The 21,396-nt window shown below is 42.2% G+C and overlaps 1 protein-coding gene across 4 annotated transcripts in view; it reads left to right on the top strand.

Moving 5' to 3' along the window:
- rbms3 (RNA binding motif, single stranded interacting protein) overlaps positions 1 to 21,396 on the top strand; it is a 273,477-nt gene that overhangs the window by 53,956 nt on the left and 198,125 nt on the right. For 3 of the 4 annotated variants that reach the window (XM_070985477.1, XM_070985479.1, XM_070985480.1), the window contains exon 3: positions 4,209 to 4,436. In XM_070985477.1, coding sequence (XP_070841578.1) covers positions 4,209 to 4,436 — 228 coding nt within the window. The remainder of the gene's footprint in view (positions 1 to 4,208; positions 4,437 to 21,396) is intronic. The other variant, XM_070985478.1, reaches the window with a different exon arrangement.

Raw genomic sequence — 21,396 nt, 5'->3', positions numbered from 1 at the left:
ACTTTGTTTACTTTATCTCCAAGGATTTTATACTACCATTACCACTAAATCCAGGCTGGATTTAATCTACTGCATTTGAAAATCGCAATAAATTTGCAGTTCATCTGGCAAGTCATTCATTTTATTTAATGATAATATATGAAATATGCATTAGTTTTCTGAATTAAAAAGTCCACCTGGGCAAGAAAAAAGCTCTCTAGCTGACTGAGTTGAATAGAGGTTGACCCATGGTTTGACACCTTCTAGTGCTGCATTATATAAAGACACCATTTCCATATGAGGAGCAGGATGCACAACAGTTCTATAATTCACAAAGGTCCATCCCCCGACACCCTTAACCACGCAGTGTCACCAGGGAGAGAGAGGAGAGGAAAGGAAATCACTTAACCGGTGAAAAATGGACTCAGGAGAGATGCTATGCTCTGGTTCATCTCAATGTATTAATGGAGCCGCAACCTCTACTCACTTTTTCATAGCTGAAAGTGAAGCATTATCCCGCCTTGACTTGTATGTTTAGTAATAAATGGTGCCGATAACGTCCTGGCTTGCTGAAGTACTTACATTTTTCTTCTTGTATCAAGAAAATAATGCACATCCCTCCATTTGTGGCATGTATTATGATGTAAGGTTAACATGCTGGAAGAGATATTGATACGTGAAGCGGCTGTGGAGCAAAGCAATGCAGCTGTTTTTGAGCGTTTCAGGACACATTTATAACGTCTGACTGGTTGCTCCATAAGCCTGGATATCTTCGGAAATTATTCAATGCAGGCACTGATGGTACCTCGTTACCTGTGCCAAACCATTTTTCTTTTGGCAGTACTTTACCTCGAAGCAATATAAACATGTTTTCCCACAAAACTACGCTTTTGATTTAAATAAAAGAAGACAAATATCTGAAACATCAAACATAGCCAAAACACAAGCAGTCTAAAATTAGCTAAATTAAGTTACCTTTCAGATCAAAGAATAATAATATTGTCAATCCAAAAAAAGCATTCAGTGCCATTTTCATACCTGACAGCTTTTAATAATGTTTTCCATTCTACACTAATGAAACTGAACCTCTGCTGGGTATTGCGCCTAGTTCCTACCTAGTTCTTTTACTCACTGTGGATCGGATGTTTGATTTCAGACTGATTCAGCATCATAGTTATCCAGTGATAGCTGTACCTATGCATCTACTGTACCTGTACATCACAACCAGGAACTGCTAGAAGTCAGCCAGTTTGTCAAAATGTAAACAGATATTGGCAAAGGAAACGGGGCCCAAGTTGTTGCTAACCACTAACGGGATCTGTTTCCAAACCTGAATGATTATCTCCCAAATCAAGTAAGACAGACAAATTATAGGAGTTACAAAATCCATTTTCCACTATCAATATCCTTTATGTCCCATTTCAAGGGAGCAGAGGGCCCCACAGTGTCAGAGTTTAAACAACCCAGCTTTACATGCGTTTGCACATCTATAAGGGTTAGAGTTAAATCTAAACCTAATTCAAACCTTGTAAAGCCCAAAACCAAATCTCAACCCTCAAATGGCCAAAATGCGCCCACTTTCCAAAAGATGTTCTTTCTGTTAACGTCTAGAACTCATCTGTCCTCACAAAGGTAGACATACAAGAGCACACACAAACACAAAGGATATGATTTGCTGTTGTTAAAAAAAGTGAAAACAGTATTTCCCTCCTCACCATCCCCCTTGGTAGATTTTTATAAAAATCATCTGCAGTACAAACTGATACATAAACACACGCATGCACTCACAAATACACTTAACACGTAAACCAGCCAGCACATACACACATCTGTTTGCCTGCATGTAAAACATTTCCCCTCAGAGGAGGAAAAGCCTTGTGTAACCAGATCCGATTGGCCCTTATATAAAATGGAGAAATATGGGCAGAGTGTAGCTCTCTGACGAGCCGCTGAAAGTCTGTGACATGAATCTGAGTCTGGGGACCAATCATGCATTCCAGTCGAGGAATTTCAAGACCCTTGGATCTCAGCCTCATGTTAAAACACAGCCCAGCCCCTGTGATATGAAGGGGCGAATATCTTGTCACTCATGCAGCATAGCAGCCCAGCTGTAAAACATTTTCATCAATGACTCTTATCATATATGCATGAAACATATTTAAAAGTTATCTCTCCCTTGAGATAGGGTCTTTAACAAAACACCTCTGCACAGATGCATTACTTCTAAATGTCTCATCTTTGGCTGAATAATCCTCATTTATAAGGCCAATGGAGTTGGTTGCATTGCTTGAGGCAGCACTTAAACTCTATGAACTGGTGAATACTTGTGTTAAAGAAGCGGCTGTGGCCATGCAGCTTAATGTACCATACTTGGGGCTGTTCCTTCCCTTCTGGCTTTTACAGTGGCTGTATAATAGAAGGAGAACATCTCTATAGCGCTCAATAACTTGCATCAGTGAGGCATAGCTCTAAATGCTGATGTGTTGTTAGTACAATATATCCTGCCCACACACAGTCCTCAAATTTTGACCCTATGACTAAATCCGTCATTTAAAGCCTGGGAGAAAATAACAGCTCAGTGTGTTTGACAAAAGCAGGAAAAAAATACACAAACTTGCTTTTATTTTTCCTTGCAACTGAAGTTTCCATTTTTGACACCGTTGAAAATGTGGTGATTCAAAATCAGAGCTCACATACTTGTCTGTTTTGCTCAGAACCTTGGCTTTTATTACACCAGTGGGCCTCTTTCATGCTCCTCTATGGACTCTGCGCTGTACTGTATAAATGCATTTATCTTGCTTTGGGGGAAAAGGCCTCCTCCTGTTTTATATTAACGCGAACCCTAAACCTGTCGTTATATATTGTACGTATTATGCTTACAATTTGGCTTACAATACCCCCCTCTGGTTCTCTCATGATGAAGAATATCAGACTGGCAAGCTTTCTAAGCACAGCTGTGAGTCCATATTGCTGCCAGCGCTCTCCGTCTGTATCCCCTGTGTGGGATGGCCTCTGACCTCAATGAAAATCCGACAGGGGCGAAAGGGGGCTGTTAATGCTCACTAGTGATGTACAGCTGTGCTTCATTCAAGGTGGTTTGTCTTTGCTCTGCATACCATTAGGAATTGTAAATTAAATCAGTGCCAAAATAGTCTTTACATTGCACCATATTTTCTGTTTTCACTCTGAATCAGAAAAATCATCACTAACGATGATTGCCATTATTGAATTATCTATAATTGTTTTGTCTGCAATTTGTCAGAGTAGTTAAAAATCTCAGGTTTTAGGGACCCCGTGTCCGTGTGTTGTTTGCCAACCAACAGTCCACCCCCCCAAAGTTTCAATTTAGAAAACTGAAAAACAGAGAAAATGAACAAATGCTCAAAATTAGTCATGACGCATGAGAATCGACACATAAAAACTTAATCCTTCGCTACACTTCTCTACTTGGCAACCAAGCAATCACAACCTGAATTTACCTAATGCGGTCAAAGCTGCTGTTTGGAGACGTGACGTAGTTTAAAACAAACTGTAAGTGGCATTGCTGACCAGAGTTTGCAGATTCTATCGTATTTGCCCTTGGTCTTGTTAAAATGCCACGGTTTGGCATGCGTGCCCTGTGTGTCCTGTATTTTTATTTTTTTCCCCTGTGCTCCAGTGGCCATGACAGCCCAGGTAACCCATCTCAGAGCGGCATAAGCCAGCCTGTCAGCAGATTCAGCCCTGTGTTTCCTGGACCCTGTTGATACCCAATACATAATGCCACACTGGGAAGCCCATTGCCAGCCTGTAATCCAAGCATCTTATCAAACCAATCAGCACTTTTCCAGCAAGAACACTTCTCAACCGTGACAGAGGGGGGTTTCACAACATCTGGCGCTTGGAGGAGAGGAAGGGGGGGGAGAAAATGAGTTAGGGTGGAAAGAAAGTGTGAGAACAATCTTGATGCTCTGGTATGGAGATTTCAGATCAACACCACGTCCTGCTTTCTCTTTGGATGCAGGTCAGTGAGCGGGCAGTCAGTTGTCAGGACTTGCCCGCTGCAGACTGGAGGCTGCTTGCGGTTATGCTATTGGTGTTCTGACGGTAACATTGGTCACTGCACCCTCTCACAGTCTCTCCCTTCTTCTCTGTCTATCACCCACACTAACCTCTTTCTCTTTTCCCCAACCTGCTGTTTCCCTCTTTCCAATTCCCCTCCCCATTTCTTTCCCATCCTTCCTTCTCAGCAGCCCGGTGCAGCGGTGAGAGCTTACCACAGCAGTAAGGCAGCAGCCATGAGTCCAAGCCTTGGCTCCAATTGGACCACCGGTGGCAGTGGTGGTCAAGGGGCCAGGAGCGGCCCCTCCTTCACCCGTGCAAGTCTGCAGCATTACCTGTCCCACCACCCGCAACACCCACATCACCACCCTCAGTCCACACACACGAGCTATGCCTACTGCCCGGCCCACGCAGCTGTGAGTACAGCAGAATTCTTCTTTCTCTGTGTCACCTCATGTCTTTCTGTGTCTTCTAGCTTGTCTGTCGCTCTAATCTCTTATAGCTTGATTCCTCAAGACAATATTTGCGATTTCAGCACCGCAGCGCATTTGAGAAGTGTCTGAGAAGCGGCTCTCCGCTCCGCTCGTAGTCTATAGACAAAAGCCACATCAAGCATTGCAGAGCAAATTTAGCCAGGCAGGAAGCGTCTGCCCAAAATATTTCAAAATAAAGCAACCCGTGCAGACAAAGAAAGAAGCAATTTAACTACGTATCCTAATTTCCCATGGTAGAAGCGCCAAAATCAAAGAAGATTGACCAAATCAACAAAATCTGAGCAAGTCAACGGGCCAAACGCTGCACTTCTGAAATGCTCCCGGTGGGACATGAACCCACGTGGAGGCCGGAACAAGACGCGACATCATAGAGCTGTGCCCGGTGGAGTTATCCAGTTAGAATACTCCTCTGCCCTCTGTGTCTTGCTTCTTATTTCTAATCACGCTCTCTCTCTGGTGTCTATTAGTGGCTGTATCTATCAGGGAAGCTCTTATGCACACAGCACATTGTCTTTCTTCATCTCCCTCTCCTCCCACCCCTCCTTTCTCCATCTCTCCCTTTAATCTTTCCCTCTTTCCCACACTCATTCCTCTCAAGCCCTCGTTGTGTATATCACTTCCTCCCACTATTTCTTCCTCCCTCCTTCCTCTGCTTTATCTCTTCCTATCACCCTCTCTCCCTCTCTTTTCACTGCAACTTAATTTGTTTTTCTTTTATCCATCTTCTGCATCAATAGTGCAACGAGAGACTAATTGAGGTAGAGACACTTTTGGACTCCTTCCCTTGTCATTATCCTTGGAATTAATTGCTGTTCTGCAATCCGTTTGATTTGACTTTATTGGCGCGATCTGGTTTTCTAATGTAACGTTCGGGGTGTGACTGGAACTCAGGCATGAGCCAAATTGAGGAATTTTATTGCCGTCATGTTGCTGTCACGGTCACAGAGCTGGAAACAAAGATTTGGAGGGTTTTTATTTCTCTGTATTTCCTCCTCTAATAAATGTATTTACAAGGCTTCACACCAAATCTTTCTCTCGTTCTCTCTTATTTTCCATTACAACACTCTGATATTCTCTCATCTTACATACGCACCACTTAAATTCCCAGCTGCCAACATGTTGAGACTCCCCTGAAGCGCTTGCATGCAACGAGTGAAGAAATTGGATTGGATTTAGATATGATAATCATCACTGTAGGTTGGCTCCTGGTAGCACACAGCATTCCTTTTATGTTACTCCTGTGATATCAAAGCACACATTCATTCAGGGCCAGCCTCTTTTTTTTTGCAAGCAGGAAGGAAATTATGTTTAAGTGCTCAACCTATTGTCACCAACACCGCCATTACAACTGTCATCACTTCTGCCAACACCACCTAAGGCAAAGAGGAGCAGGGGTGTTTTAAACCATGTTGCGCACAAACAGGAAGCGAAAATAGACAACATTCCACAAGACAGACATAAACGCTGTGGCTGCGGTTCCAGTTGCGGTGGGACTCTGTCACATGTTTTTGGGAGCACAATGGTCCTTTCCATTCTTCACTGCCACACCCCCAGAGAGCACAGTCATCACCATCATCATCCACACATGCACCGGACCCAGGAGTGTCTGAATTCTTTTCACGCTGTTGACCGAACTGGGCTGGTTTTTCCAAGAGCTGAAGTAACACGAAGCCACTTCTGTCCTCCTCAGACTAAGCATGGTCATTTGTTTTCCCAGCGGCAAAACAAAGCTGTGTCTAGACTGAACAATATGGATGAGAAATCACACTGAGATTATTTTGTCACTGAAAAGAAATCTAAAAATTATGATGTGATTTATTTATTTATTTATTTTTGCTGTACCAGTCAAGCATATTCCCTTACATCTGGAGAATATGGTTTGTCGGCCGGTGCATCGCTGTAGCATCACAATGCTTCATTCATAATGGTACGCTCTGAAACATTGATTAATTTTTTAAGCTCTACCCTGGACTGAAGATTACTCAGCTGTACTTTTACCAGAATACTGAGTATTTAAATACTGTAATCATACATTTGTGGTTATGAGTTACGTTGTAATTCTGCAGATTTCAGACAGGTAAAGTTCTTGTGTGGCTGCTTGTATTTGGACAGTAGTTAACATTTGAGAAGTTTGGCTTATTTTGTTAAATGAAGCAAAGCCTGCGAGCTGGTTCAAGCAGTCAACTCGAGTATGCACTCTTTTCACTGCAGTGTGCTGTATATTCAGTGCGCAGTGATGATTATGTACTTATGCCAACAGCGCTCAGCTCCCTCTTTTGCTGCTGCCACACCGCCCACCTGAAAGATATTGTATCACTTGCAGCTTCTGCTGCTCCTGTCACATTTCAAAAAGTTCCACCTCCACCTGAGCAACCACCTCTGAGTCTTGGTTTCTCTTGGGGTAATGTCATTATTGTCACTCCCCGCTTCCTGCTGTGCTGAGCTCGGCGCTCCTTTGTGGGGAGTGACAAGTCTTGACTCCAAAGATCAGTGCTGTACATCCTACATTCACAAACAGTACAGTAATAATCCATTCCATATGAGTTGGCTGAATTTCAGGTTTCATTTGTGCACTATTAGAAATGTTTTAATGATAAGCAGTAAAATGATTGGAAGGATAAATAACCAGTTTTAATTGTGGTGGTTTCAAAATTGAAAACTCGTCACTATGCTTGATTATAGTTGACTGTATTATGGAAGTTCAACAGATTTATAAAGTATTTGAAATCAAAACCTGCAATTAACGACTTCTCATCAGCTATGATCTACTGTCTATCAAGTCCCACGTTAACAAGCTGACGAAAACTTCATTTTCCACCTTAGAGACATGACTCAAGTCTGACCATTTAGAAATCAAAGAGATGCTGAACAACTGATTCATGGTTTCATTTCAAGCCGACTCAGTTACTTTTTACTGGCTTCAAAAAAAAAGAAAAAAAAAAGAAAACACTGAGAGACTTCAGCTCATTTAAGATTCTGCAGCTTAGCTATTAACCAGACGCAAGAGGAGAGAGCACATTAGTCCAGTTGTGGCTGATCTGCACCAGCTTCCTGTAACATTTACAATTGATTTTAAGGTCCTCCTCCTTCTGTACAAAGCCCTTAATGGACTAGCAGCAAGCCTTTGTCAATTATGCCCTAAAGCTAATGCACTGCCTCTAGATAACCAGCTCGCTAAGTATTGTTAAAAGAAAGTTAACAACTTATTTCACTGTAGCCTTTAACTAGCTATGACTCTCCAGGCCTCAAACTGTTGTGCTTTGCCTCATACTTCTGCACTGCTAGTGGCTTTTATTCTCCATCTTATTTGACATTAATGTCGTCTGAAGAAAAAAGTGTGTAAATCTATTTGCAGTGCGCTGATCTGTCTTTGTGTTGCATCACAGTTTATAACATCCTTTCTAGTCTGAGTGTTTCAAGGAAGTACGCACTGGGTGTGTCACAAAGCCAGGAGACAAGAGGTTGGTAGTGTAAAAAATTCCCTGAATGGATTTGAAACAGACAACACTCTGAACAATGCGCAAATTCACAGCCGACATACCTCTGTCTTGTTTTTGTCTCTTTTATTCTCTGTCTCCATGTTTTTGTCCTGTGTGTGTGTGTGTGTTTTTGTGGGATGTTCGTAGGCAGCGCTACTCACTCAGTACCCGCTTAACCAGCCTTGGTTACAGACCACTATGGGGTCATCAAACGCTTGCCCTTACGTTGACCCTCTATCCTCAAACCATAGCAGACTCCACTGGCTATAACTGGCTTGTATTCATGGGACAGCGGGGACGGGTGTTTTCTTTCCAGCAGTTTTCATTTCATCCCTGCAGAAAGCAATTTCTCCCCCACTATCATGCCTTCGTCCTGGGCTGTTACGAGTCAACACTTTGGCCTCGAGGAGGATTCACAGTGCTTAGAGATGGCTAATCCAGACACTAACAATAAACCAAGGCATAGTTCCAGCCTGTGAGTCTGCCTCATGCATTTTTACAGTTTTCATATGCAACACATGCTGTATATGATGGAACAGAAATGCAGAGCCCCCCCCCCCCATCTATGTCATTGTTTTTATTGCCTCCCTAAATGCTATTGTAATTTCAAGCATATTAGATGCAAAGAACGCCCAACTGAATGGGAAGAAAAACAGAACTGATAGCTCAGCATGTGTCCGTCCTCTCGGCTGAGAGAGGTGAGTAAATAAAGGAAAAAAGAAAAGCAAGCGAGGATCCAGCAGAGATCAAGAAGCTTTGCCTCCAGTGGGTTTGTAATTACAATGGAAGCGGATACATTTCCACTCTTAATATGGCGGGATGAAGATCCCCCAGGGGGGAAGATGGTATGACAAAACAGCGGCAGAGAAAGTCATGTAGAAGTCAGGAGATGTGACTGGAAAGAGAGTCAAAGAAAGCGATCGTGTTATTTCCTGTGAATATACAGTCCTAACTCCGACAAAGTACTTTTATGTACTACGAATGTCAGTTACCATATACATTGTTGTGAAATTGTTACAGTTACAGTTGTTACAGTCTTGGGAGCGTTTTTGTTTTTTCAAGTCGACTAAGTGCGACATTTTTACACTGCACAGAAGTCATGGGGTCGAGGTGGGTGGGTGGTGGTGCAAAGCACATGACTTTGGCAATAGAGACTAGAGTACTTAAACACTGATTAGAGCTGCTGCAACGATTGGTCACTTGATCCATTGAAAGAAAATTAACCGCCAACTTTTTTGATAATCATGATAATTATTATTTGATAATTATTTCAGTCATTTTCCACGCAAAGATGGCTTTAGCTTCTAGCGGTATAAGGATTTGTTTGTTTCTTTGGACTGTTGGTTGGGACTATGGGATCAGTTGCCATGAACTTTGGTACAGATATCCCAAAAGACTTTGCTGACCCCGTCACTTTCGAAAATTCAACTTAGAACCAAAAACCTACCTGTACTTTGTGTTAAGTGCTAACCAGTAAACACTACCTGACAGTACAGCCTCACACAGTGTATTATGTATTATGACTTTTTAACAAAAATGTACGCTGCAATCTGTCATTTGGCCTTCGCCATAATATAACAGTGTCTCACCTCACACCAAACCCCGCTTCTCTCTGTGTATTATAACCAAAAAGCTAAATGGGTTATATAACAGCTGTGGTGAGTGGACCAGCCTTCAGGTACTTTAGTGTAATAAAACCTGACAAGCTAATGATTGCACATGGTGTTATTGGACTCCTTACTTAAAGCCACATGGGCTGCAAATACTCCTATAGCGTAAGCCTCACATTATAGATTTTTCTCGTCTGTGGAGAATTGATCACAAGCACAATGGCAAAGGAAAGGAAGCATTCTGTGCCGGTACTTGCACTAATTGGTGTGACAGCCCATTTATGGGTGATGGCAGTAATGGTGGACGTACAGTGTCAGTTAAAGTGTAGACCATGTAAATTGAGTTTCCACTCTCCAAACTCGAGTCTTGGAAAATTCAGTCAGACCCCTGATGTTGCCATCAGCTTGAAAATTTTAACATGCCTGAAAAGCAAATCATTGCTGTGCAGGTTAAAATGCTTGTAACTAATGGTTTATATGAGTATTTTGCTTTCACTTTTCACCAAGTTTAGGTTCAGAGCACAAACCACTCACATGCTCTCCCCAACAGCCTCTCTCCATTTGAATATGCAAAGGTGTGCTTCCCCTCCCTTGATCTACCTGTATTGTACCTGCAGAACTCGCTGCTATAAAGGTAATCAGAAATGTCTTAGCGTGAGTAACCTGCAGGAGCATCAGACAGATTAAACTGGATGATGATGGGGTGATGGTTGGCTAGCAGTTTGGCTTCTGCATGGAATCTTGAATTGACTGCGATAAAGTGATGCAGGTAATGCTCTCTACCTACTTTGACATCTGAAGTTGAGATGTTCTTGAGCAGGCCACTTACCTTTGTGACTCTTCCATTTGTGTGACTGCACTAAGCAGTGAAACATTGCTGAAAAACTAGCATGTGTTCTTGGTCAGCTCTCTTTGCTTACATAAACACATTTTTCTATGTGACCTCTGAGCTGTTTCATTTCTGATGGTATGCTTCCTCTTTCAACAGATTATCTCCAAAATGCTTAATATCCAGATGTTTCCAACGTTCAATCATCTCCGGCTCCTCAGTCCAGATACAACTCAGATTTGTGATAGTGTTTCATTATTTTACATGTTAGGCGTGCTTGGGAATCGTGGTCTTGCATTCGTCCAGCCTTAATAAGCGTATTGGAATATTTAACTGTACACAACTGGGGGAATTGCATGACCAGCGTGGTCCACTTCAGCTAATTGCATCCATGTCGCGAGCTTATAAACAAGTTAATCAGAGCTCATGCAGATGTTGGTCTTTACTGTAGACGAAAGCAAGAGCGTAAGTCCTTTAGTCTTGTTGTGACAGGATATACAATGTGTGGAAAGACTGGGGAGAGGCTCTGAACTCAAGGATCAGCCCGCATTGCGTCTATACTCAGTACTGCTGCAGAGTTCATCTCTCTTCATAACAGAGATAGAGACACACAGACACCTACACATGTGCTGCAGAGGACAAAACTAGCCTTTCTGTATGATAATAAATATTCCACCACTGGCGAGGTGGTGCATGAGCTGACTGTTTCTATATGCTATCTTTCTGTTTGGGGAATTCTCATCTTATCAGGCATAGATAACAAGAGACATTTATCCCCTAATGAAAACATTTGAGTGGGTTATCACTCTTTTATCTGAGGACATGGACATCCCTGTGAACCCTTCAATTTAATCTGGAGGTGTCGTCCAAGCAAACTCCGGTTGTTACCTCATTAGACTTGCCGAGCACACACTGGCCAATCATTCAGTCAATACAAACCTGCTAGTAGGGATTCCCGGCACATCTCCAGATTCACAAGGTCTCTGAAAACTTTGAGGAGAGACAGAAAGGGACATTGCAAGAGTGTGAGAAAAAAGGTGATAATCAGAGAGAGACGAATAGACAGAAGTAACAAACAAGACACAAAGTGAAAGAGAGATTATTATACTTTGCCCATACAAAGCATTATAATCAAATCTCTGATTGCAAAGTGCTGTTCTGCTGCAACCAAAACTAGAATTTTAATTATTATGATGAGACAACTTGTTTGTGTATATCTGACAAGAATATATCAATAAAAAAATCATCACATTTCCACATTTTTTGGCATCTTTGCATATTCATCAGGTGTAGGTGGGACATAACTCCATCCCGCAGACTCACCTTTTCTCTCTTCGTGAGGCCCGGGCTCTGGCACAACCCTTGGTGTTGTGATTAGCTTAATTAGGTAGAACTCACAAACACCCATTCATACAAGCTGACAGATGACACAGTCATTTAGCTGAATGAATGGCCTGCCTGCTGGCAGCGAGCAAGGGCGCGTCTGCTGGCTGATGGCCTGCACAAGGCATTTGAGTCGAGGCTAGTTATCTGTCGATCGCCAAGGAAGGCAAAATGGTCGAACCGTTGAGAGTGACGACGCAAGTGAGGCGTTTGCATCCTTCAAAGAAATATTCCATCCAAGAGAAGAATGAGATGGATTCCTGATAGCGGAGGCAGCAGATGCCGATGCGTCCTGTGTGGGGCTGAAGGGGGAGCCTTGTGGAGATTTTGTGATGAAGAACATTAGCTTACATTTTAGAGTCTGAGTCTCTTTCATCAGCCCTTGAATGAAGAGCATTGCTCATTCCCCAAATACTGCAATGATTCATCTTTGCCATGAGCTAGAATGGGCTTTGTCTCAGTAATTAATTTAGCTCTCGGGACAGCAGTTGGAATGAGTCGTGTCTTCAAGGCCTAATTAAAAGAAGATTGTCAAACATATTCTAGGTCACACAGCTCCGACTCTCCAACCATTTAAAAGGGATTTTTAGGCACCGCCACCTCGTCCTTCGTGGACCATTTTGCTGGCTGATTGAATGTGGGCTACCGAGTGAAAAACAAATGGCTTTATTTGTTTTGTTGATTTCTGCAGGCACCACTTGAAAATTGAGACACTAGATGTTTCGTTTATTATTGGCTGCTTGAGTCAATAACTCAATCCACTTATGGCCTTGCATGTCTTTGCGTCTGTCTGAGGATGGTTTATTTGAAATCGCTAAGAAACTTCATGATTCCGCTTTGTGGAAAATAGCCACACAATTAACTTCCTCCGCTTGCCCAAATGAGAATGTAAGTGTGCATGAATACCTTGGGTTTAGGATCGCTGTCTCTAAAATAACAGGCGAATTGGGGTTGGAAACACAGATTTTGGCTCCACATTCATCATAACACATCAGCTGGAGTACTCGTTTTATTGAACCAGTCAGACCGACGGACTGACAGGCAGGAAGTGTCTATCTTATCTGTCCTCATAATGAGAATCAATGACTTTAGTTACAGGCACAGGATGGCTCTAACAGTGCACACACACACACACACACACACACACACACACACACACACACACACACACACACACACAGGTTCTGAACAATTAAGCGTGAGCTGTCGGGCTTAGCGCCTGGGTCCATTGTAAGCGCTCTAAACCTGTTAGACTGTGACAGACCATTAAAAGGCTGCCAAGGCTTCCTTAATTTGCTTCAACAGTGCACACTGAGGCAGAGTGACTGAGTGCCGTGAGTGTGTCTCTGTGTTCGAATGTGCATTTACTTCTTATGACACTCCTTAGCTCAACAACCCCACTCCCCCCTCCTGCGACCATCACCTCCACAGCAACGCTTAAACACACGCAGTTTTACAGTATCACCACCATCAACTCGCTGCAATATTTCTGCCTCTGTTTTTATTTTTGGAATTATCATATAATGGCCAATTTCTGTTTATTTAGGCAAATGCATCAAACCATTAAAACTCCTGCCAACACTAATGTGCTTTCTGAGTCAGTATATTCTGTAAATTGTTAGGCGCACGAAGTAAACAGCTGTAATTATCTTTGCATTGGAAGGCATTGCTACAGTAAATTGAAGGTGCTATCCCCTGTGCTTGTCAGTTTATATATTGTTAATCTGTCCATTACTTACATAATGCAGTGTTGCTTAATACAGAGCTCTGACACTTGTCATCATCGTAGATGCTCTCTACAGGACTGTCTCAGAAAATTAGAATATTGTGATAAAGTCCTTTATTTTCTGTAATGCAACTAAAAACATTACAGTTATTGGCATTACTATCCTTACTATCCTTGATTGGCCTGCCAACTCCCCTGACCTGAACCCCATAGAGATTTTGTGGGGTATTGTGAAGAAGAAGATGAAAGACACCAGACCCACCAATGCAAATGAGCTAAAGGCCGCTATTGAAGCATCCTGGGCATCCGTAACACCGCAGCAATGCCACAGGCTGATTGCCTCCATGCCATGCTGCACTGATGCAGTAATCCGTGCAAAAGGATTCCCAACCAAGTACTGAGTGCATTAATTGACATTTTCAAATGTTTGATTTTGTTTTGCTGTTATAAATTTTTTTTTTTTACTTGGTCTGAGGAAATATTCTAATTTTTCGAGATAGGATTTTTGAGTTTTCTTAAGCTGTGTGCCATAATCAGCAATATTAAAACAATAAAAGGCTGTCCATATTTCAGTTGATGTGTAATGAATCCAGAATGTGTGACATTTTCATGTTTTTAGTTGCATTACAGAAAATAAAGGACTTTATCACAATATTCTAATTTTCCGAGACAGTCCTGTGTACTTTATTAAGGAATGTTGAGCCGTCATTCTGGACTGCATCTTTCCTCAGTATCAGTGAAGTTTGGTGAAAACTGTCAGTGGAAGTGGAAATTACATGTTTCACACCATGTTTGTAGTATTTTCACGCTTTTCATAAATCAACAGCATGAGCCCAGTAGCTCACACTTTTGTAACTGGTGTATTTTCCAGCTTTTTCAGTGTTTTATTGAAATAAATGACTAGTTTCCGCACAATATTCAATTAGCTGCAATGCAAATACAGAAAAGTTACCTGACTTTTCCTTTTAAATGCTATTGCAGCTGACTGGATTCTAACCAAATTAACATGGTCATGATGACGAAGCATTTTATTTACCAGTGCACCAATCCAGTTTACAGGGAAACCTTGTGTATTTGACACTTCTGAATGAATGCTTCTTGGGCGGATGTTTCACCTAGCAGGCATTTCCTGTCGTGACCAGAGCTTGGCGTTCTCCACCATTAGGAATCAGAGGCCCTGGGCCGCAGGATCCTGAGCGCCAGACCACAGGAATACTCAGAATCTGACAGAGCTTCCAAGCCTCCGCATGTTTCATTTCCTATTTCACAAGAGCAGGCGGTCCATGCAAATTCCTGGCTGCGGTATGCCACCAGTCTTCATTTAGCAGCGGTTCATGGTTGATATTAGATGTTGGACACAATGGGAGATGTTAGAGGGTGGATTATGAAGGGTGATGGCAGATCTTAGAGGGATTTAAATGGGTGTCTTCTCTTGTTCAGATCATGTGGACTGTCATATTTACATGTCATTGCTGGCTTAGTGCTGTTTCTTGGCCATGTTTAATGGCAAATTCGGAGCGTCTCATCTGTGAAATCGCTCCTCAGCAAATCAGTTTGCACCTGTTACTTTCTGCTCAGGTGATTAGTCAATGACAGGGCAAGGCAGGGGAACATAAATCACACATTCTGAGCTGTAGATGTGACCTTAATTCACAATGTTTCACTCTGATCATGCCCTGGTTTTCAGCTACACATACAGACACGCACACACTCACATACGCTGACATCCGTGCACAGATGGGTTTTCATATATGGCTGCCTGGGGCTATAGTATTGACTTTAAAAACACCCAGAACATCTGTAAAACATTATGGCTGATTATACTGGTCCTTCAGTGCAATCATGCAATATGGGCATGAGCGATGGCTGAACATTGAACATGAACCGTATGGGAAAGAAAGAGATGATGAGGCTTCTGCTATTCTGATGAAGGCGTGAGGCCCATGGCTGCATACACCCAGGAGCACACCCTAAGTCATTAATCTCACAAAATCTGACTTTATTATTTATATACTAATGAGGACCTTAAATCAATTCCTTAACTCATGACTCTAGCCTTAAAAAATCCTCCTTAAAATAAATCTTTCACATCTACCTTACATTCTGTGTTAGCTACACACAATCAAATGCTTCTTTCTAGGCTTTCCAAAGTGTAGCACATACAGTAATTTGCTGTTGAAGAACTCTTTTAACTGATGTTAGCCACAATAATCAGTTTAGGCCAGTTTGCAAAGCACTCTGGAGACTTCGGTGCGAGTGGTTGTAGCCATTAAATTTTCTCAGTTTGATAGAATACTGTCTACCTCGCTCTATCATATTTGATCTTGTGCAGCACTTTACTTTACTGTATCAGAGTGCCACAACATTTAAAGTTCATCTTTGTGATTGCAGTTGTTTGGGAGTTGGCGAGGTCTTTTATTACTCACAAAGAGGAAATGGTGGTACCGTATCTGACTTATCAGACTTTGTACTTTCTTGTTAAAAAAGCTAAATTAAAACAATTTAAAACAAGTTCCAGGCAGATGTGCACGGGCCCTTTGTGAAGTGAACAAGAGGCTATGAGTTAGCTAATCCAGAAATAACAGTGATTTGTATGTTTTTCTGTAAATAATAAAGGGCTACTGTTTAAAGCGTAGCAAAACAAAAAAACAATAAAAAGACATGTTGTCACAGCATGATAAAATGTGCTATACTATAAGTAATAGGCAATAGGCGGTTAAAAACATTGTTATCTATGTAACATAACGTAACTACGCTGCGTAAGCTTTCAGTTACACACAGGATACGTACGGTGGTCTCATGGGTGAAAATCATGTGTTTGTTTGACCCATCCATCCACCTGACCTCCTTCTTTGCTCCCATCATAATTACTACGGACACTAGAGTTTGCAGCCTACCAATAAACATAAATATGGGTAGTAATAACGGCCTTTGAGAGATGACCTGTGCTGTACAATCGTTTTTTCTGGTGAGGATGGGCTGACCTGTGTAGGTACAACCTGAGGAGAGGCATTTAAGCAGCGTAATATGTTAGTAGCTTTGCCAGTGATTCCGTCAGTAGTTGACAGGGAAACTGGTTGATCTATTTTAAGTGGTACACTGATGTACAAGTATGCACAATGCCAGTCAGCAGTCAGTACTGTTTAATTAATCAACTTTCCTCTTGCACCACCCTAAGACTAAAAGATAAGAACCACTGTCATCAAGTCTCTGAACACTTTCACCACAGCACAAACCCTCTTCGTTCAGGTAAGAACGTGGCCTTTCCACAAGCCAAACAATACATCTATCTCCCGCTAATGGCAAGGATTTGGTAGAAGTTTCTGTTATGTAAGGCAGCGTCAGTGGTGTGGACAGAAACCTTTAGTCTTGTCTCCGAAACAACACACCACTTTTTTTGTCTATGTGTGTGAATTTGAAGAACAGGCAGAAATTGGAACTGAAAAAGAAAGAATGGCTGAATCCTTGATTCTGTGCCTGTGTCAGGTTTTGCCGCTGAGCTGAGCTGCGGGGGTATTTTTGATTTATTTAACAGCAGTGTCGTTTTTGAAAGTTCCACTGTGTGTTGTTTTGGCAGCAGAAACGCAGCGCTTGAACAAGTCTTGTTGGAGAAAAGAGCTTGATGGTTCACTTTGTTGCCTCTGTCAAGCCACATACAGAGACACATAAAGTAAAGGCACACATGTTATTGCACACTTTGTTACTGCTGTAAAATAGTGCAGTTTAATAGGACAAGGACCACAAAGTCTCCGGCCCACAGTATTGACAGGCGTGAAAATTTGTCAGCTGGTCCTTTACCTGTTCTCAAAGTGTTATTTCATCTTGTTACTTTCTATCACTCTCCCTCTAATTGTATCATACTCTGTCACTTCCCTCGAACAGTAAACAATTGTTTCTTGTGTGAAAGACAAAACCTGTGTATAGCACTCACCCTCCCAGCACTCAGCATGGTTTGTGTGAAAGTGGATGGTTTGTTGGAGCCGGCTTTGCTCCATTTAGTTGGTGCACTTTGATGACTTCAGTACTACTAATTATAGAGGCGCCGCCAAGAAGGCAATTTCAAAGTGCATCACGCTGAAATTCTTACACACTGAAATCTAAATGTTACCCAGTGGAATCGCACCATAATGTGAATGTTCTTAATCATCTACCATATACTTTCGATTACTTCAGTGCCATCTGGAAGTGTTATACCATACAAATCCTATGATAATGTTCCAAAGAATGTACTGCATGTCAGAGATACGCTGCCCATTTTCAGTTGCACTATAATGTCTGTAAAGCATGCTTAAAGTTAGTTTGCTTACACTCCTGTGAGAGAGTCCTTAATAACTGCATTTGTTCCACCATTTAAAGTTAAACAGACAAAAGACTCGGCTCCCATGACCTAATTTCACTTCTGGCATTGTTTTATCAGTGAAATATTAGGACATAAAGAGAAGTTTGTTTTAGTCCTATGAATTGCCAGTTGACAGGTGTCTCAGCCCATCAGAGCCAGCTGTGATGGTTGCTGCTTGCCAGTCACTTCTCCAGCCCTTTGTCCAAATTTGACTTTTCCAGGGTCAGTTACTCCCAAGATCATAAACCCCTTTAGCTCTGCTTTCGTTCTTCAGCTCCTTTAGGGAAACACCTGGCTCTATAGCTGCTAAATGCTCCGCTGTGTTCACCGGGTCGGTCGCTCACATTGTCCATCTGCCATTTGATGCTGGGCAGGTAGCACAGGGAAGGTTCATCGGAGCCTTTTCTCTGAAAAGAGCCGCCTGCTGTGGCAAAAACGACTCTGTGAGAGTGGTGAGAACAAAACACGACAGGCCAGGAAACCACAATGAGTCAAAAGAGTCTGTAAAGCTGCGCAGAGCTGAGAGGAACTGAAGTGTGAGTTCATCACGACGAGCGACCCCTTTGATTTGTTGTTGATACCAAATTATTGCCACTTCAAAGTATAATTATCATTATGAGTAAACTGTTGAATGAGTAAAATACACAGCAGAACCTTATCCCAGTGGGTGACACACCAGGTGGGTTGCCTGTGTGGTCAGGGTCAACGTCATCTTTTCACTGTTTAAACCAAAAACCACAAAACAATCAGACGAGCAATTATGAAGCGAATCCACTTGCTATTCTATGCCCCTGTGTGTTTTTGTTATGTTAAAACAAATGCATGAGCAAAACGTCTTGTCTATTAATTCAGTGTTATTTTGTCCTGAAGCTTGTCTCTTCAGCTCTCTCTCTCTCTGTTTTCTTTGTCTCCTGGGCTTCATGCTTTGCATGCAGAGGATGAGACACCGGGGGAGGTTAAGAGAGGAGCTGGAATGGAGTTCTGCTCCATTTACCACCCTGAAATATTCCTCTTAGAACGACACACTCTGTTTTCTCTCTCTCCTTACTCTGTGCACTGTTTCTCACTCTGCCTGTCCCCTCCCTCTCACTTCTCATCTCTGTGTGACATGTGGTCATTTCACTTCATTCCAGGATGGCTTAGCAGTGCTTTAAAACATTGCTGCTCTCCTCCCATCCCATCCTGCTCAATTGCAGGCAGCATTTGGCTTCATAGGCCCATACAGATCTCTTCCTGCGAGCTATAACTCACTATTTCCCAATCTCCAATCTCTATCTGCTGTGGGCAGAACCTTCAGCGCCTTTCTCTATTGCTTCACTATTTTACTCTTCTACCTGTCTGCCTCTGACACGCTTGTCCATTAACACAAGTTAACACACACACACACACACACACACACACACGGTCAAGTGTACAAGCATCTTCCCGTTTATGCCTGGTTTATGCTAATGACTTTTTGCATGGAACTGTCAAACACGTACAGATCTTCCTGCTTTTCTACTCGTAAGCATTTTCAAAAAGACAGAGAAGTAGCTCACAGCTGCGCTGACAAGAATGAATGATTTTGCACTTAGATCTATTTAGGGCATTAACACAATGAATAAAACAAAATGCACGCGATACGTTCCGAGTGCTGTGATGAAGCCTTGATAGGCCTCTTTCCGTTCCCCTCCAGGAGAAGCTCCAAGTAATTTTTTTTCTTTTCTGTGTGGTTTGCTGCCTTCTTCATATTCTAAACAATGTGGATTTGGAATATTTTGGCTTAGCACATCCACACGGGAAATATCTATTGTTTAAACTCGCACTCTCTTTGCTTGTGCGGCACTTAATTCCTTATTATGCCGAGCTTTTCTTGGCATCATCTCTCTCATCTACATGAACGTGGCTACAGTGTCCGTGGGAGTGGGTGTCTAGCTGGTTCACAGAGGGACACGGCTGGCGCTCAGTTGAAGTTTATGTGTTGTATTGAGGTTAGAATGGGGCCACACAGGAAGTCTGATCTCGGGGCTCCGCTGAAGTGTTTTCACCTTTGGAGTCAGAATAACCTTGACCCTCCTGTAATCCCTGAGTTTCCTGAGAGACGTTTTGCTTTGCTTTCTATTTTCACCCAGAGAACAACGGACACACACGACTGCTGCTCACGCCAGCACACACACAGTACCACCACAGCTGAAGACCACCTAACTTTAAACTAAACTCAACGCTAAAGCGCTGGCGAAACGCAGCCGTGTACGCTCACATTCATACATGTAACATCCAGCCTGGCCGTGGGCCTCGTCTCCCAGCACGAAATCATTTCTAACGGCTCTGATCTGTTCTCAGAATCACGTTAATGAGGAAATTAGTCGAACAATATGACTTGTATTCACATTTGGAACAGAGATCCAGAAAGTGTACGTAATTTACTCTGTTAGGTCTATTGCCTGTCCCTCATTGGCTGTTGTAAGGGGTGCTGTGAGTCATTTTTACTCATGCATGTCTGGTCTCATATTTCCTACCCATTAGGGCTGCATTGCTCTCCTCTTTGTTGTGATAGAGGCTAATGACTCACTGGAAATCTGCCTGGTGTTTATCAAATGTCTCGGTGTGGGGCCGGTGGTCTGGAGTCAGTCCGCCCATTTCACATTATTATGATGTATTAGATAAACAGAAAAGCAGGTGATGAGACCATCATATATAAAGAAATACAACGAGAGACACTCTGCAATCATATCTCGACGATATCGCTCTGCTCTTTGCGCCGTGAAAAATTATACTCTCAGAGGGGGAATGTGTTGAATTCCCTCAGGCTGTCATCCGTTGGTGCACTGATAAGGATGCATTAAGAAACTGTATGTGTCAGAGATGTGGTGAACTTCCACACGTTATGTTAAAATATCTATCAATGGAGGTCAGAAATGGGGAGAGGTGGGCGTATCAAGTGTTTCTCAGATTTCAGTGTTTCAGGAAGAAGGCTTGAATGGACGCCAGTTTCAGTTTGGCTAAGCTTGACTATTACAAACACGACAATGTGCCTTTATTTTCAGCTACTGTTTCCATTAGAGTGTGACACTGTGTGTTTCAAGTCAAGTTTTTTTTTTTTTTGCAAATGTAATATGTCATTGTGAGCATTTGAAAATCAATTGTAACCTAATTGGCTTGTTGAATTCAGAAGTTGTTAATCACATCATGAAGCAAGTTGTCACGCCATGGGAATGACCTGCAAGAAGCAGTATTAAGATAAATTGAGACTCATTCAGCGCTCCAGAACCACATCAGAGGTTATCCACTCTCTTTTTCTCTCTGTGGCTTGTGCTGCTTTTCTTTTCAATTTCAGTAAACCTCCCAAAATCTGTGGTTTTCTTGTAGACCTCATACACTGAGATATTTACTTATTGAATTATCTCTTTTTTGCAGCTGAACTTGAATTTGGCATTAATTTGTCTTAGCGTGCTTTCACATTTAGCTAAATTAGATTTGCTTTAATGAAAGAAAAAAAAGAAAACGGTTCTTTTTATAGCAATACTGGAGTTTCAT

Source organism: Chaetodon trifascialis, chromosome 17 (genome assembly GCF_039877785.1).
Source record: "Chaetodon trifascialis isolate fChaTrf1 chromosome 17, fChaTrf1.hap1, whole genome shotgun sequence".
NCBI classification, from domain to species: domain Eukaryota; kingdom Metazoa; phylum Chordata; class Actinopteri; order Chaetodontiformes; family Chaetodontidae; genus Chaetodon; species Chaetodon trifascialis.
This window is presented reverse-complemented; position numbering and strand designations above follow the sequence as displayed.